This window comes from Platalea leucorodia (assembly GCF_965183815.1).
Source record: "Platalea leucorodia genome assembly, contig: HAP1_HAP1_SCAFFOLD_254, whole genome shotgun sequence".
Taxonomy (NCBI): Eukaryota; Metazoa; Chordata; class Aves; order Pelecaniformes; family Threskiornithidae; genus Platalea; species Platalea leucorodia.
The window spans coordinates 1-17,021 of record NW_028121315.1 but is presented as its reverse complement, the minus strand read 5'-3'; the positions used below and the strand labels follow the sequence as shown (position 1 = coordinate 17,021).

General features: G+C 53.6%; 1 protein-coding gene across 1 annotated transcript; it reads right to left on the bottom strand.

Annotated features, from left to right (window-relative positions):
- Positions 1–7,127: 7,127 nt before the first annotated feature.
- Positions 7,128–8,087, bottom strand: LOC309603913 (olfactory receptor 14C36-like; the record flags this gene model as incomplete). Its single annotated transcript, XM_082338792.1, has 1 exon — positions 7,128–8,087. One exon carries the CDS (start codon positions 8,085–8,087, stop codon positions 7,128–7,130), a length of 960 nt encoding a protein of 319 aa, XP_082194918.1.
- Between the last annotated feature and the right edge of the window lie 8,934 nt (positions 8,088–17,021).

Sequence of the window (17,021 nt, the reverse complement as noted above, 5' to 3'; positions counted from 1 at the left end):
TATCTATATAAATGCATACACATGTATATTTTTATTGAGGTATATGTATTTAAAATATTGTATCTAGTCATAAATAAATAAAAATATAGTTATACTTATTTGTACACTCAGTTTTAGATATCTTTCTAAAAATGTTTATATTGTATAAAACTGCACATATTTTTGTACCTGAGCACGTCCTTGTCCAAAGGAGGCAGGCAGCCAATCAAAGGGCTGCATGGGAACACATGGGTCTGACAGTGTCAAAGAAATGGCTGCCAGCCAACCACAGGGCAGTATGAGATCACGTGGGGAATGAGAACCTGTGGGGAATGAGGCTGTCACAAGTGGTGGCCTCCCTGTACGTAATGACAGGGGGCTTCCCTTGCCGACTGCTTCTGGGCCCAGTGGGAGGGGAGGCTCCTCTTGCCAGCCAATCACAGGATTTCCTGAGAAGACGTGGGTTTGCTGCTCTCAAGCAATTGCTGTCAGCCAATCACAGAGCAGTGTGATGTTTAAGATCATGGCAGCTCACTGTCATCAAATGGTGGCACCACGTCATAAAATGGCACCACCACGCCCCAAATGGCAGCCTAAACAAAATGGTGGCCAAAACAAAATGGCAGCCCTGGTGTATGCAGGGGAAGAGACTTCTAGGTCAGATGTACTTCCAGGTCAACCAGAAGGGCTGGCTGCTCCTTCCAGCCAATCACAACCAAGCACGTGACCAGTAGAGGGGAGTGCCTTCTGGGGCAAATGGCCCCTGAGGCAGCTGGGAAGGGGCGGGACTTCTGCTGGCAGCTGGTGGGCGGGCCATGGCGCGTGTCTGCCCTCCGGTGGCAGTGGTGCCGGTGCTCCTGGCGTGTTCCAGGGCTGTGACCCAAATGAGCACAAGGAAGGCTCGTGGTGAGGTAAAAATGCTCCTTTGAACCGCTGTCAGAGAACGGGTCACTGCAGTGTCAGAGCTTCAGTGTCTGGGCCTGACGTGAGAACTTTCCTGCCTCCCTGTGCTTCCAGGCTGCACAACCCTTCCCAAAAAAACCGCTGCGGGACCCTCCTGGGACTCGTGGGAAACTGTGCACGACTGTGCTGAGGATCCCCTGGGAGCAGGGACAGCACAAAGCCTTTTCTGCGTGCCTCCTCCCCTGGCCGTGGTCTCCCTCTTTATCAGCACCTGAAGGCCCCCTCCATCTCCTCCCCACCCCTGGGTCTGGTGATGGCGGCTCTGTACTCAGTGGTGCCTCCAGCAGTGACCCCTCTCATCTACAGCATGAGGAACCACGAGCTCAAGGGTGGAATTAGGAAAGGGCTTGCATAGAAGAAGAAACGACTCCCAGGATATCCCATCCAAACCTGGTGCTTTGGTGTATTATCATTATTTTTGTCATTATCATTTAACTTTCCCAATATTGTTACTCGTGGTTATGATGTTCCTAGAGAAATGTTTGGATTTGTCTCGCTTCTCCAGAGGCATGAACCTGCTCTGTCTCACCTGGAGCCTGGGTAAGAGTGTGTCTAACACCGGGGCGGAGCTGACTGCCCCATAGCCTCTCTGTAATAAAACGGGATCTCCCCAGTGCAGTGGGGAGATGAGCAGCAGCCATCCCCATCCAGCTGGAGCTGCCCCACACCCTGAGCAGCAAGGCCAGTGTGGAGTCGCCCTGTGACCGCAGGCACCACAGCCAAATCACCCTGCAGAGCAGCATCGCCAGCTCGGGGCCCTGCAGGGGTGGTGGGGAGGGGGCGAGGAACGGCCAGGTAGATGAGAGGAGGGTTAGGGAGAGCTCAGAGCAGAGATGACCTTGGCTGGAAATTGCCTCAGAGACAAAAATACCAGCTATCCTGGTTTCAGCTAGGAAAGAGTTAAATTTTTTCCTAGTAGCTGGTATAGTGCTCTGTTTTGGATTTAGTATGAGAGTAATGTTGATAACACACTGATGTTTTAGTTGTTGCCAAGTGGTGTTGCTAAATTGTTGCTAAGTCCCTGCATCCTCCTTCTTGCCGCGCTTCAAGACATTTGCTGTCTTCACATCATCAGGAACCTCACCAAATCCTCTTGACCTTCCAAACATGATTTCAAGGGGCCTTACAAGGACATCAGCCATCTTCCTCAGCACTCATGAGTGCATCCCCTCAGGTCCCAAGGACTTATGCATGTGCCGTTTGTTTCAATGTTCCCTAAGCTGAGACTCCTGCACCAAGGGGAAGTCTTCCTTGCTCCTTGCCTCTGGTCTTGGGGGCCTGGGATTCCTGAAGGTTGGTCTTACCAGTAAACGCAGAGTGGAAGAAGGCATGGAGTACCTTGACCTCTTCTGTGTTCTCTGTCACCAGGGTCCCACCCCATCTAGCAGCAGGCCCACATTTTCCCGAGCCTTCCTTTTGCTGCTGGCATCGTTGTTAAATCCTTTCTTGATGCCCTTCCTGTCCAGATGGAATTACCAGATTGAGATCGAGATGGGCTTTGGCTTTCCTAACACCCTCTCTGAATGCTCGGGAGGTTCTTGGTGCCCTCCAGAAACCTCCTGAGTGTCTTGTGCCCTGCTGTGCTGCCCCTCCGGCAGATGTCCAGCTGGGTAATGTCTGCCATGAGGACCAGGGCCTGCAAATGAGAAGCTGCTTCTACTTGTCTGAAGAAGGCCTCATCTGTTGCTTCTTCCTAATACAGTTGGTCCACATTAGACACCAACTACAACATTACCCATCGTAATGTTGCTCTGCCCACTAATCCTGATCCATTGGCTCTCATGTGGCTCCTCACCTGTCACTAGCAGAGCTCCATGCTTTCCTTCTGCTCACCCACAGACAGGGCACCTTCCCCTCCTGACTGACCTGCCCCATCCTTCCTAAAGAGGCAGCTTCCATCCATGGCCACGCTCCCGTGGTGTGAGCTATCTGACCATGTCTCTGATACCCAAGTGAGATTACAGCTCAAGAACTGCCCACAGACTCCTAATTCCTCCTGTTTGCTCCCCAAGCCATCTGCATTCCTGTGCAGGCCCATCAGAGGTGTGCCCAGCCATGCTGATTCCCTGCTGAGACTGAGGGCTACTTGACAGGTGCCCACAAACAGCCCTGGTTGTACCCTTTGCTTCACCTCCAACCTTCCTATTCCCTGTTTCCCTTCTCCCAGGTTCTTCCCTTTGGTCATCCTCAATCCCTCTCATTCAAGAAGCCCACCCCTGATTCCCCTTTACCCGCTGGCCCTGGCTTTGCTTGCCTGTTGCCCTCCTTTGGTGTTTCTGGGCTGCCAGCACTGGGAATTCCTACCTTGGTCAGCAAGGCCATTAAACTACTACCTCCTTTTATTATCCATCATGGCCTTCAATTCCTCATGCTGTCATCTTGTTAGAGGCACCACAGGACAGGGTGAGACACCTACACGCACACGTGAACAGCTGACACAAGGAAGATTCAGTTCATGGGGACCCTGGGAAACCCTGGGATTTGGCCAACAGAAAACTCATCAAGTTTGACAAGGAGAAGTGGCCAGTCCTGCATCAGGGGAAGAATAACTCCACGTATCAGGGCAAGCTTGGAGCTGACCAGCTGAGGAGTGAGCCTGAGGAGAAGGCCGTGGTCGCTACAAGGGATGCTATAGGAGCCAGTGGAGCATGCTGACCATGAATAAGGCCAGCTGCACACGGGGCTGAATTAGGATGAGGGTGACCACCCAGAGAAGGGGAGTTACCTTGACTCAGCGCTGTTGTGGCCACATCTGAAATAATCTGTCCTGGTGCGGGGTCCATGTTCTGCAGGAGTGGGGAGGAACTGGAGAAGGTCCAGGGGTGGCCTGCCAAGCTGGGCTGAAGGGGCTGAATCACATGGCTTGTGTGGAGAGACCGAGGGACCTGGGCTGCTTTGGCCTCATGGCATAGAGGCCAAGGGCAAGGTTGTAGTAGCCTGCAATCGCTTGAGAGGTGGTTTCAGGGAGGATGAAGATTTCCTTTGCAGAGGAAACAGCATGAGGAAGGAAAAGCTTTGGAGTCTGAGCCTGGGCATGAGGAAGATGAAATGTCACTTGAAGGGTAGTGGCGTGGTGCAACCGGTCACTGGTGGTGGTGGTGTTTGTCTGTGATCAGCCCGTGGCTTTCTGTTTCAGAGAGAGATATTGGTACAGGCAGGGACATGGGAGGATGAGAGCAAGGTGGAGAAGCGGATCGTGTGTCTACAGCCTGCAGGGAAACAGGCACAGGCGTGGGACAGCGTAGGACATCCTGGGGTGGAGATGGCCAACGACGACAGCCATACAAGAACTGTTTTTGACAGAGAGATAGGAAGGGATAGATATAAATGCCATGAAGGAGCTGATGAAAGAGTGAATTTGACTCCTGAAAGATGGGGCGAGTTTCTAAGTCCCTGAAGCTCAAAGCATCGACGAGATAATTGGGAGGCATGTGAATGAACAAAAAGCAGGGGGAGGGGGGAGCCTGGAGAGCAATGGGAAGGGCAAATGTCCCGCTACCTCTGCTGAGAAGGTGCCCTTAGACATGGGCATTTAATCAAGAGAGGTGGGAAGACCTGAAAGATAAGGGAGATTGAATATGCAGCGTAATATCATAGATAGAGCAGCCATAATGCAAGTACAGGAGATCAATATTTTTTCTCCTATGATTAATGCACTCCCTGCAAATTCCCACTCTGGCATGATGGGAAAACCCTGCCACTATATTAAAAGTATTCAATTGTTTCAGCTGGTGAAAATGGGCTCCTATTTTTTTCTCAGTGTTGCAGATTTGTTCACCTTTCCACGCAGACCTTGTTTGCCTGACCATAAAACACCCAGGGCGGCGTTTAGAGGCCTCCGTGTACCTGAGGTGTTTGCCTGGGGCTGGCAGCTCTCAGGCAGGGCGTGTGGGAGAGCAGAGCCCCTCGGGGTCTGCAGGCAGAGGCTGGGCAGGGGGTTCCCAGGGCATCTGCACTGGCAGGAGGTGTCTGTGTCCCTGTAGCTGAAGGCATTTGGGTCCTACATCCAACCACAATAAAATGTAGAAGCTGAAAAGTGTTTTCAAACATTTTCTTTGCTTTGCAGCTTTCTGTTTAATTCTTTGTTTTATGTTTATTGACATTTTCTAAACATTTTTCTTCTCAGGCTAGCAGCATTTAAAGAAAAGGTCATTTTGTGTCTTGCCCAGAGCCCTCTGCCCCCAAGACAGTTCCTGCCCAGGACTGTCAGCGACACCCCTCAGTCTTTGCCGAGAGAGAGTCACACTGGGGTATCGACCTCTTTTCGCTGCCTGAGATGTTAGTTTAGGTGGTCACATACAGCACAGGAAGATTCCTGCCCCATAAACATTTGCTCTGTGGTTCTCAGAGAAGGGGCCTGACACCATAGGATCAGTTCAAGTTGGAAGGGACCTCAGGACTTCTGCAGTCCAACCCGCCAGAAAAAAAAGGGGTCAGACCAGGTTGTTCATGGCTTGATCCAGTCTGAGTCTGGAAACCTCCAAGGACGGAGTCTGCACAGCATCTCTGGGTGGCCTGCTCCAATGCTTGGCTCAGCTCACACTGAAACAGACTTTCCTTATCTCCAGGCTTAATCTCTCCTCTTTCACCTTCCACCCCCTGTCTTTTGTCCTCCCGCCATGCCCCATGGTGAAAAGCCTGTCTCTCTATTCTCCATCAAGTCCTTGTAGGTACTGGCAGGCCACAGTGAGGTCCCTCTCGGCCTTCATTTCTCCAGGCTGGACTAGCTCATCTCCCTCAGCCTCTCCTCAGGGGAAAGGTGCTCCAGTCCCTGACCATCTTGGACGTCCTTTGCTTCAAGCAGAGGGATTCAAGCACTGAGCCCAGCAGGAGGATGGAAATGGCCAAACAGGACAATTCACCCATAAACTTGGGGTGTGCTGCCAGTGCTGGAAATGGCCAGGGAGAAAGGCTGGGGGGTTACAAATGCCCTGGGGCACCTGCCCCAACTCTCCATGGCACCAAAGGCACAGACCAGTCTCCACTCTCCTGCATCTGCAAGTCTCAGCTCCCTTCCACGAGCCCTGGCTCTGCAGCACCAACCCCCTGGTGTGAGTCCTCACCCTGCAAGGTCAGACAGCTCAGCTAACTTCAGTGCATTCCTCTCCTGAGCACTTCCCAGCCCAGCCCAGTCCCTCTCTGGCTCTCCCCATCACTTCCCACCCCCTACCCATCTCCCCCCTGTCCAGCCCAGAAAAGCAGCCCATTCTGGGCTGACCCCATGGCAGTGCCCATTGATGGGTACTGCAGAGCTCTGCACACTCAACCCCACAGCCCCAGCCCCTCTGAAGGTCACAGTAGCTCCTGGGAGGCAGAGAGGTGTCTCAGCCTCCCCATCAGCCCCAGGGCTGAGGGCCAGCCATGGCATGAGGAGATGGAAGCCAGTGGCTGCTCCTGTCTCCAAGACATCCTTATTGGCCACTGCCAGCAAGGCCCTCTGTGCCAGCCCCTCTCCCAGGAAAAGACTCCTGGCCCAGGGGATCCTCAGGCTGCTCCGGCTGCCCAAGCAATAGAAAAGCCTGCCCAAGCTGGTGCATTCAGAAATAGATTTCTCTTTGCCATTTATAACCCCCTGGAAGCAGGGAGTATCTTCTTTGCTCTTCTCCAGGCATGTCCCTGCCCCTAGAGAGCCTTTCACCAGGGAAGTTTGTCCATGCTGGCCTGACCTGCCGATCCTACCCCCTCCCCGTGCTCTCCACAGGGCCCCAGGCTGTTGGTACTGCTCTGCAGAGCGAGTGGGCTGTGGTGCCTGAAAGCCATGGGGTGATGTCCCAGGCAGATCCCTGTCGATCATTCACCATCTCCAGGGGAACTGCGCACCCACAGGTGAAGGCTCAGCCCAGGCCCATTCTCTAACACATTGCCCCATGCCCTCCTCTCCCCATCCCGTGGAGAAGCCAAGCAATGCAGCATGGCATTGTGGGGGCAATTTCTTCAGCCTGACCTCAGCTTTGGCAGAAGAGCCCAACCTCCAGACACCAGCACTGAGGAAATCCCCTTTTATTCCAGAGATGCGACATGGGAGGCGAGCTGTACCATTGTGCCAGCCACATGTGAACAGGCCTCTGGGTCAGACAGGCTGGGTTCAGGCCTCTGGTGGAGTGGAGTGGATGCAGGCATGGACAGACACGGTTATCACAGATCAATTGCCCAAAACACAGGAGGTTCCGAAGATGACTTTGAAATCACTTCTGAAGAGACACGAGCTTGTTAATGCTGCTGAAAAGAGCTGATTGAATCAGCTTCTTTAATGTGTCTTTAAGCTCCTGGTTCCTCATGCTGTAGATGAGGGGGTTCACTGCTGGAGGCACCACTGAGTACAGAAGTGCCACCACCAGATCCAGCGATGGGGAGGAGATGGAGGGAGGCTTCAGGTAGGCAAACATGCCAGTGCTGATAAACAGGGAGACCACGGCCAGGTGAGGGAGGCACGTGGAAAAGGCTTTGTGGCGTCCCTGCTCAGAAGGGATCTTCAGTACAGCCCTGAAGATCTGCACATAGGACAGCACAATGAAAACAAAACACGCAAATTCCACAAAGACACTAACCATGATAACCCAAACTGCCCTGGGGTAGGCATCTGAGCAGGAGAGCTTGAGGATCTGGGGGATTTCACAGAAGAACTGGTCCACAGCATTGCCTTGGCAGAGGGGGAGTGAAAATGTATTTGCCGTGTGCAGCACAGCATAGAGAAACCCAGTGCCCCAGGCAGCTGCTGCCATGTGGACACAAGCTCTGCTGCCCAGGAGGGTCCCATAGTGCAGGGGTTTGCAGATGGCAATGTAGCGGTCATAGGCCATGATGGTGAGAATAGAAAACTCTGCTGACATCAAAAAGACAAACAGAAAGAGCTGTGCAGCACATCCCTGGTAGGAGATGGCCCTGGTGTCCCACAGGGAATTGACCATGGCTTTGGGCACAGTGGTGGAAATGGAGCCCAGGTCAAGGAGGGACAGGTTGAGGAGGAAGAAATACATCGGGGTGTGGAGGTGGTCGTCGCAGACTACAGCGGTGATGATGAGGCTGTTGCCCAGGAGGGCAGCCAGGTAGATGCCCAGGAAGAGCCAGAAGTGCACGAGCTGCAGCTCCCATGTGTCTGCGAATGCCAGGAGGAGGAACTCGGTGATGGAGCTGGCGTTGGACATTTGCTGCCTCTGGGCACGGGGACCCGTGCAAGGAGGAAAAGTCATTGACAAGTTAGGGGAGACTTTTCTGAGCAAAACTAAAAGCCATTTCCTACAGACCCTCCCCTTGCTACACACAAACACACATAAACACACACACATTTTCCTTTTTTAGGAGACCTTCCTTCAGCTCCATGGCTGAAGCTGTGCTTTGCGCTGGTTGAATGTGCCATGAGGAGCTGGGCCTCTGCCCTCTGGCTGCCGAGGTGTCAGCCCTGCTGTGCAGCACTGCGTTCATGGGAATGGTGGAAGCACGGTCCAGTCCTGGTGTTCAGCTTTGTCAGATGAAACCATCCCTAATGCAGAAGGGCTTGTCAGCATCTGCACTCCCAGTGCTAAGGAGTGAGGATTGCAGAAGGCAGACTGAAAGCATTTTTTTTAAAAAGAATTTCCCCCCTCTTCTTTGAGGATTGTTTTGGGATGTCAGAAACCCTCAGCATTTCTGTTGCACTCAGGGAGAACAGAGCAAATCCTGCAAGGCAAGAGGATTGCCTTGGGACTAGAGCAGAGTGAGGGGAGCTGGTCTGTCCCTCAGTCCGAGAGGCCCTGGCCTTGCACCTTTCTGAGATTGAGGGCGATCACACTGCTATGTTCCTGTGAAAAGCCAGCAGACACTGCTGAGAGCAGAGGGATCCAGTGCAGACCACTAAATGTCCCACCCTTTCTCAAGGTCTCAGCAGCCCACTTGTAGCCAAGGACACACAGGGCTCATTTCACCAACCCAAGAGCATTTCCTTGGCCATTGCATCTCTGTGCTTCTCCATGGGGCTTCCAGGTAACACAAAGATGCTATGGGACAGATTTGCATTCTGGAGGCCATGTCACAGCTTGGAAGGATACCTCAGGGAGATACCTCAGTTTTTTCATGATGGTATCTCCCTAAGGGCAAACCAGCTCATGCCCCAGCCCCACAGCCTGCATTGTCCACAGCCTCACAGATGAGAAGAAGGCTGGGACACTTGTTCCCAGGGACACACCTGCACGAAAGGCCCCACAAGATCAGCGTGTGACTCTGCAGCTGAAACTGCCACCCCCAGAGAGCCTGACAGCAAGACCAGGATAACAAGAGCAATCACACAGACAAGTGGAGAAAGAGGGAAAAATACAGGGAGGGTCTGGCTGAGAGAGGCCAGGGCAGAGGCAGCCGGGCACTCAGACAGTGTTCCTCTTCCCCAGCTGTGCACGCCACCTCCCAGACCCCAACATTGCTGGGCAGCTGCTCTCAGCCCCTGTGCTCTGCAGAGGGAAGTGGGCCCATGGCTGGAGAGCTGCACCACGGCTCTGCTGGAGCTCTGGCTGCAGAGGAGGTGGTTCATGGCTTGGACCCCACAGCTGTGAGGGCAGAGGCTGTGGTGGGTGGGAGAGGAGGCAAGGGGGCTTGCTCAGAGGCAGGGGTCTGCATTGGAGGGGATCATACGGAGGTTTCTGAATTCTCCCTCCCACAACATTGCTCTTTGAAGTAAGTTTCCTCTCATTCCCTGATCGTAACCCTGCTGCCTGGAGATTTTCCTCCTGGGAAGTGATTCCCTGTGCCATGTCTTTTCCCTGTCAGCACTCACAGACCCCATGCTAAGCTCTGTGCACTCCCCTTGGCCCTACAGAAACCTGCCTGTTTGCAGGGCACTGGCTGGGCACATGTTCCTGTCGGGAGGTTCAGAAGGGCAGGTCAGAACAGCCCTGATGGTGCAGCAGAGGTGATGCTGGTGCTGTCCCTAGGCAGAGGAGGGGCTGAAGGCACTTTAGGAGGCTGTTAGATGACCTACTGGCCACTCCAAGTTACAGCTCAGGAGTCTCAAAGACTTGTCCAAACTTGACAGGTCCTTTTCTATTTCTCTTTCCCTTCCCCAGCCCCACCCCTGCTCCTGTTCCCTGCCCTCAGAGTAGGGAACTGAAAACACAGGCTCGGGAAATCTCTTTATAGCAAACTCTGCCTTGACCTTCCTCTTGAAACAGCCCCTTGGAAGCTCCTGGTGGTGATCTGGAGCTGTGAGCAGCCCTGACCCACGCAGCACCCTCTCGACAAGAGAAGGACCGTGCCCTGCCAGAAGTTGTTCCTTCCACCCACAGCTTCTTTCCGCAGCGCCATGGGGAGCTGCCAAGGGAGGCTGAGTGCTGATCCTGGCAGGCAGCAGAGTCCCTGCCCCGGCACACAGCCCCCTGGGGCACAGGGACCCTGCTCTGAAGGACAGCCCCGGGCACCCCTGGCTGCACACACACAGTCACCCCCTGCAGCCATCCCTGGGAGAAGGCAGCTGTGATGCCCTGTCCCTCTGAGGGTGCAGCAGGGAAGCCCTGCTGTGCAGCACGTCCTTCTCCTCTACACTAGAGAAACTGGGGCAGTCCTCCTGACTCTGGGATGCGCCAGCTTTTGGAGATCTTTCCACCAGCTGCAGGTACATTGCCCTTCCTGAAGGTACTTACCATGTAGAGGGCTGCGAAGATTTCTCCCCCAGTGAGCTCTCAACTTCCCTTACACCCCAGACTGCCTTTAAGCTCTCCCTGCCCTGCTCCTCTCCCCTTGGTGCCTACAGGCAGTGCCCTCAGCCCTGCTGCACTTTGCAGAGCTGCTGCTCCTGGGCAGAGCTGTTTCTCTGCAGATCTGCCCGCTTCCCATGAGCTCCCTGTGTCCCAGGAGCCTGGCCCAGCTCAGCAGCAGAGGACCAGCCCAAGGTGGCAATTTCTCTGCCCCTCTGGGCTCCCTCCAGGTGTCCCTGGGGCTCCAGGGGAAGCTGCTGTGAAACAGGCTGAAGCAACCGCTGATGTGCCCTCCCTCAGCTGGGGAGAGACGCTTCTTTCCAGCAGTGGCATTTCCCTGCTGAGAGACAAAGTTAGGTCTAAATATCAACTTTTCTTGGACCATCATTAGACAGGACATGAGACAGGGCTCTCCTTTACCCCTGCTGAGGGAAGGGATGCAACTGAGGCAGGCAAGGCATCCTCTCCATGGTTTGTAGTCCTGGGGCTGGCAGGGGACTCTGCTCCCTCCCATGCACACCACCAACCCACAGGAGGCAGGATTCCTCTTGCCTCTGTTCAGGTGGGCATTAAACAGGCACCTGCGTGTGAGCTCCTTGCCTTAGCTCCCATGGTAATTAATGGTGGTGGAGGCCAGGAGTGAGCTGTTCAGGTGCAAATGGGTGGTCACAGCTGAGGTGCTAGAGGTGGTCAAAGATAGGTGCAGGCAACAGAAAGAGACTGAAGATAGGTGCTGGCAGATGTAGAGACAGGACAACATCTGGGGTCATCTTTTTGGAGGTTCTTGGGAGTTTTCTTTGGCCAACTAAAATGACAACAGCTGATGCACAAATTAAGGTCAACAGAACCTGTCCCTACTCATTCTGTTCAGGGCAGCCTATGGAGGTATTCCTATGATGGAATGGAGTCATGTGCCATAGGGAGAGCTCAGGCTCTCTCTTTCTCTTCTCCAGGAGCTGTATTTACTAGGTCTCCACTCACTGTGTTGGCAGTTGCCTCATGTTCATCCCCACATTGCCTTACAGAATTCCGGGTGTCGACTCAATCTAATTTTCAAACCCAGGCCCACGGAGCAACCTGAGACGCCAGGGCTGGCAGGGAGAGCACAGCACCTACAGGAAAGCAATTCCCATTCAGGGCGGGTGCGTGACAGACACCCCTGCTGGCATCGCAGCGAGTGGGATTTGGTGCCCGTGTGCCATTGGCTGATGCCATCAGTCAGAGGCATCAGCCATCAGGTGCCATCAGAGAAACAAGGTCTGTCCCTTCTCTACGCAATAGCTACATGCATTGCATGAACACAAAGCACCCCACACCGGGGTCTTTACTCCCTCCCTTGGTGATTCAATCAAGGAACAGGCCAATCATGTTAACAGCGTGCCTGGATACATCTTGTCTTCAAGGACAGCATAATCCAAGCACTGCTAGGGTTCATCTCAAAACTTAATTGAAGCTGCAAAGGGAATCCAAGGGCATTAAGATGAGCTGTTGCTACTTCAGGAAGAGCTAAGGAAGAGTCAGAAATACTGTGAGACTACTGCTAAATTTAGTAAGAGTAGGTGTAGATAGATATGAGATACTCTACATCCTCTTTGCCTCAGTTACCACCAGCGAGGTCTCCCAGGCCTCAGTGCTTTGAGGCAGGACACTGGAGGAGGGCAACCAGCAGTGGATGGGGATGAAGCCAGGGGTTCCTTGAGCAAACTGCACCCTTACCAGTCCATGGGACTGGAGGGACTGCACGCAAGGGTGCCGAGAGAGTGTTTTTCACCACTGGTTCATTGTAATTTGAGTAAGAAAGGCAGCCAGACTCTGCGAGGTATCATTTAACATGCTGTTCAAGCACTAACACTATGAAGAGAGCATCATGCAGATCGTCTTAGGTCCCTTTTAGATGGTGGGAACCCCAGGTGGTGTAGCATTGAACAGGCCTCTGACCCACACACAGCATGCCATGCGCACTCCGCCCATAGAAACCATTCCCCTGTTTTGATCATTCAAGCTACTGGAGGCATTTATTAAAAAAGAAGAACTCTTTCCATCATCTCTACAGTCTAACAGAAACGATGTTCTCATGAGAACTCCTTGCTGCATTGTTAGACACAGGCAAGGCCAGGCAGGAGGTGTAAGGGCAGTACTGAGTGGGAGCTGCCTGCAGGCTCCTCTGTGACAATGAATTGCTGAAGTTGTCCTGCGGCCAAAGGCTCCGTTCTGCACGGCACAGGCGTGAAGGCCAGGCTGTATGTGCAGCGCAGCACAGCTTGCTGTCCAATGGTCTTCTGGTCAGGGTCAGTGCTCAGGTTTCCCTGTGAGAAGTCTGCACTCCACCCTGGTGCCACAGCTGAGCTGTGGAGGAGGAGGAGGTGGATCAGAGCTAAGAGAAGGTGGATCAGAGGCAGGAGGAGCTGGAGCCCCGTGGCTTGTCACACAACTGTGACGGCTTTGGATGAAATGAGATGTGGTGGGACAGCTTGCTCACATGGGGTTCTGCAGTGGAGGAATACAGGCTCTGCTGGAGAGACTGGCAAGGAGGATGAGGATGGGGGATGCCCCCCGTGTTCTCTTCCTGTGGAGGAGGACAACCAGCAGTGGATGGGAATCAACTCAAGGGTTACTTGAGCAAACTCAAGCAAAAAGGAGATGGGTGTTTTGACCAGGTCCCTGAACACAAGTGTTGCTATGCCATGACACCTGAGATTCCACTTTTGGGTCCCGAGGAGCATGATGCCCCTTGAGGTGTCCTGGAATATCTCCTGACCCAGGTGATGCTTTAGGCTGAGAAGAGAATCAAAACACCACCTCTGACCGCAGTGATTTCACCTTCAGTGCTGACATACAGGGCAGATGGAGGAACTTGAGACCTTTGAGGCATGCTGCTGAAGGATGAGGTCTTCAGAGATCCAAAAGGAAGATAATGGTGTTGTATCAGCGTCCATCTCATAAATCTTTGGCCTGCTTTGTGCTTTTCACCAGTTTGGGATCTGTCCCTTGGCATTTTTTTGATAAAAAAATAAACTCCTCTCGCACACACTTGAAATAAGGATGAAAGAGAGCAGAAGTGAATTAGGGGCAATATTGTCTAAGAGGTGTTACCATGAAATGATAACAAAGAGCTAGGAATGAGAGAAAAACCATTGTTCTAAAAACTTCAAGCCAAGGGCTAAATTCTGTTAAGTTATAGCTGTCTTGTCAAGTAAGACTGAAGGAGAGGAATAAAAGTAAAGACATTAAGTATATCATCATCAAGAAGGAGAAGAGAATAAATGTTAGAGCATGGTACTGTTTTTAGCGAAAACAGAAATAATTCCATAACGTAGCTGCTAAGCCCCCAGCCATTCATATCATACATGACGTCATGTGGTATGGAATAGCCCTTGGGCCAGTCTGGGTCAGCTGTCCTGGCTGTGCTCCCTCCCAGCTTCTTGTGCACCTGGCAGAGCATGGGAAGCGGAAAAGTCCTTCACCAGTGTGAGCGCTACTGAGCAACTATTTAGCAACAGCATAGCGCTACTTAGCAAGAAACAAAACATCAGTCTATCAACATTATTTTCACCCTAAACCCAAAACACAGCACTACACCAGCTACTAGGAAGACAATTAACTCTATCCAAGCTGAAACCAGGAAATGCCTCGTCCTCCACTTGTATCTTCTTTCCTCCACTTCCCACCGCTTCTCTCCTCCTATTTCTTTTTCTTGCCTCCTCTTGCCTACTCCTTCTTTTGCCTTGTATCCTACTCTAAACTCCTCTTGGCTCCCGATGCCTCGTCTTGCCTCCTTCTCCTTCTGTCTCTCCTACTCCTCGTCTACCTTCTTGTTGATCGCTCTGGCCTCCTCCTATTCCTGCTCCTGTTACCTCCCGTTGCCTCATGAAGATCTTTTTCCTTCTCTTCCTCCACAGCCTCCTCAAGCCTCCTCTTCCCTCCTCTGCCATCCTAGGGCCTACTTCTCCTCTTCCTCTTGCCTTTGCCTACTCAGCCTCCCTTGCCTCTTCTCCTTTTTTTTCCTCTTTTAGCCTCCCCTCTTTTCCTCTTCCTCCTCCTCTTGCCTCCCATTGCCTCCTATTGCCTCCTCCTCCTCGCGCCTCTTCTGCCCTCCTCGCACCTCCTCCTTTTGCGCTGTTGCTTGCCTCCTCCTCCTTTTGCCTTCTGGCCTGCTCTCACCTCCTCGCGCCTCCCCTTTTGCCCTCCTCCTGCTCTTGCCCATTGCCTCCTCCTCCTTCTCCTATTGCCTCCTGCTCCCTCAGCTCGCATCCTTGCCTCTCCTCGTTTTGCGCTTTTGCTTGCCTCCCTCCTCCTTTACCTTCTGCCTCCTGCTCTCGCCTCCTCTTGCCTCTCCTTTTTGCCTCCTCCTCGCGCCTCCTCCTCCTCGCACCTCCTCGCGCCTCTTGAGCCATCCTGCTGCCTCCTCCTCCTCGCACCTCCTCCTGCGGCCTCACCTTGCCTCCTTTTGCCTTTCCCTTCTCTTCTCCTGCAGCCTCCAACCGCCTCCTCTTCCCACACCTTGCCTCCTCTTGCCTCAGGCTCCTCCTCCTCCTCTTTTCTTCACCTGACACCCTTTTGCCTTCTCCTTTGCCTCCTTCTCTTCCTCTTCCTCCTACTCCTTCCTCTTCGCTCCTCTTGCCTTTTCCTCTTCCTGCTTTCTCCCATTGCCTCCTCTTCCATACTCCTCCTCCTCTTGCCTCCTACGGCACCTTCGCGCCTCCACCTCTTTGGCCTCCTCGCGCCTCCTCCTCCTTCTTCTCCTCTTGCCTCCTCCTCCTTTACCTCCTCTCTCCTGCTCTGCCTCTTCGCGCCTCGACTTTTGCCCTGCCCCGGTGCCTCCTCTTGCCTCCCGTACCTCCTCTTGCCTCCTCCTCCGTTGCCTCTTGCCTCCCTTTGCCTCCTGCTACCTCTGCCTCCTAACACCCCTCTGCCTTTCTCTTCCCTCCTCTTGACGCGTTGTTCTTCTCCACCTCACACGCCTCCTCTCCTCATCTCTTGCTGCCTCTTGCCTCCTCTTGCCTCCCCTTGCCTCCCCTTCCTCAGCCTCCTCTTCTTTCCTCTGCCTTCCTCCTCCTCCTCCTGCTCCTCCTTTGCCTGCTTTCTCCTGACTCCTCTATTCCTCATCCTCCCCCTCTTCCTCTTGCCTCCTCTTCCTCCCTCTTTTACACTCTTGCTTCCTTCTCCTCCTCTTCCCTTCACCTCCAGGAGGAAAGCGGAGGCAAGAGGAGAAGGAGGGAAGAGCAGGCAAGGAAAAGCAAGCGAAGGCAAGAGGAGGAGCAGAGAGGAGGCAAGAGGAGGAGGATGCATGCAGAGGCAAGAGGAGGCAACGTGAGGAGGAAGAAGAGGAGGAGGCAAGAGCAGGAGGAAGTGGAGGAGGGAGCGAGAGGCAAGAGGAAGCAAGAGCAGGAGGTGGAGGAGGAGGCAAGAGGAGGCCAGAAGGTGGCGGAGGAGGTAATAGGAAAAGAGAGAGGAGGAGGAGGAGGAGGAAGCGTGAGAATTAGGCCAGAGGAGGGAAGGTGAGCAGGATTGATGAGTAGGAGGCGAAGAGAGTGAAGAGGAGGAGGAAGAAGAGGCAAGAGGAGGGAAGAGGAGGCAAGAGGATGATGTGTCAAAAGGAGGCGAAAGGAGGAGGAAGAGGCGGAGGCGAAAAGAGGCCAGAGGAGGCAAGAGGAAGAGGCTAAGGTGGAGGAGGAGGAGAAGAAAAGAGGAAGAGGAGGAGGAGGAGGCAAGAGGAGTCCAGAGGAGGCAGAGGAGGAGGAGGCAAGAAGGGTGAAGAGCAGGCGAGAGGAAGAGGAGGAAGAAAAGCAAGGTAGAGAGGAGAATGAGAGGAGGAGGAGAAGGAGGAGGTAAGAGGAGGAGGAGGAGGAGGAGGAGGAAGCAAGAGGAGGCAAGGGAAGGAGGCGGCAAGAGGAAGAAAGAGGAGTGAGAGGTGCGAAGAGTGAGAAGGAAGAAGAGGCAAGAGGCAAGAGAAGCAAGAGGCAGAAGGAAGAGGAGCAGGAGCAGGAGGCAAGAGGAGGAGGAGGAGGCAAGTGGTGGGAAGAGTAGGAGGAGAAGGAAGCCAAAAGGAGGCAAGTGGAGGAAGAGAGAAAAGGAGGCAAGGGAAAGCAAGAGGGGGGACGAAGAGGAGAAGGCGAAGGCAACACGAGGCATCAGGAGGCAAGAGCAAAAGAGGGGAGCAGGACGCAATCAAAGGCAAGAGGAGGCGCCAGGAGGAAGACGCCATTGCCTTTTGCCTCCTCTTGCCTGCTCTTGCCTGCACTCGCTTCCTGCCTCCTCAGGTTCTTTCCCCGGTGCTCCCATTGACTCCACCACCTCCTCCCTCCTTCTCCTACCATTCCTCTTCCTCTGACATCTCCTTGCCTCCTCTTGTGCCTTACGGCGTCCTGTAGCCCTCCGTCTGCTTCCTTTTGCCTCATCCTCCTTTCCCCTCCGCGATCC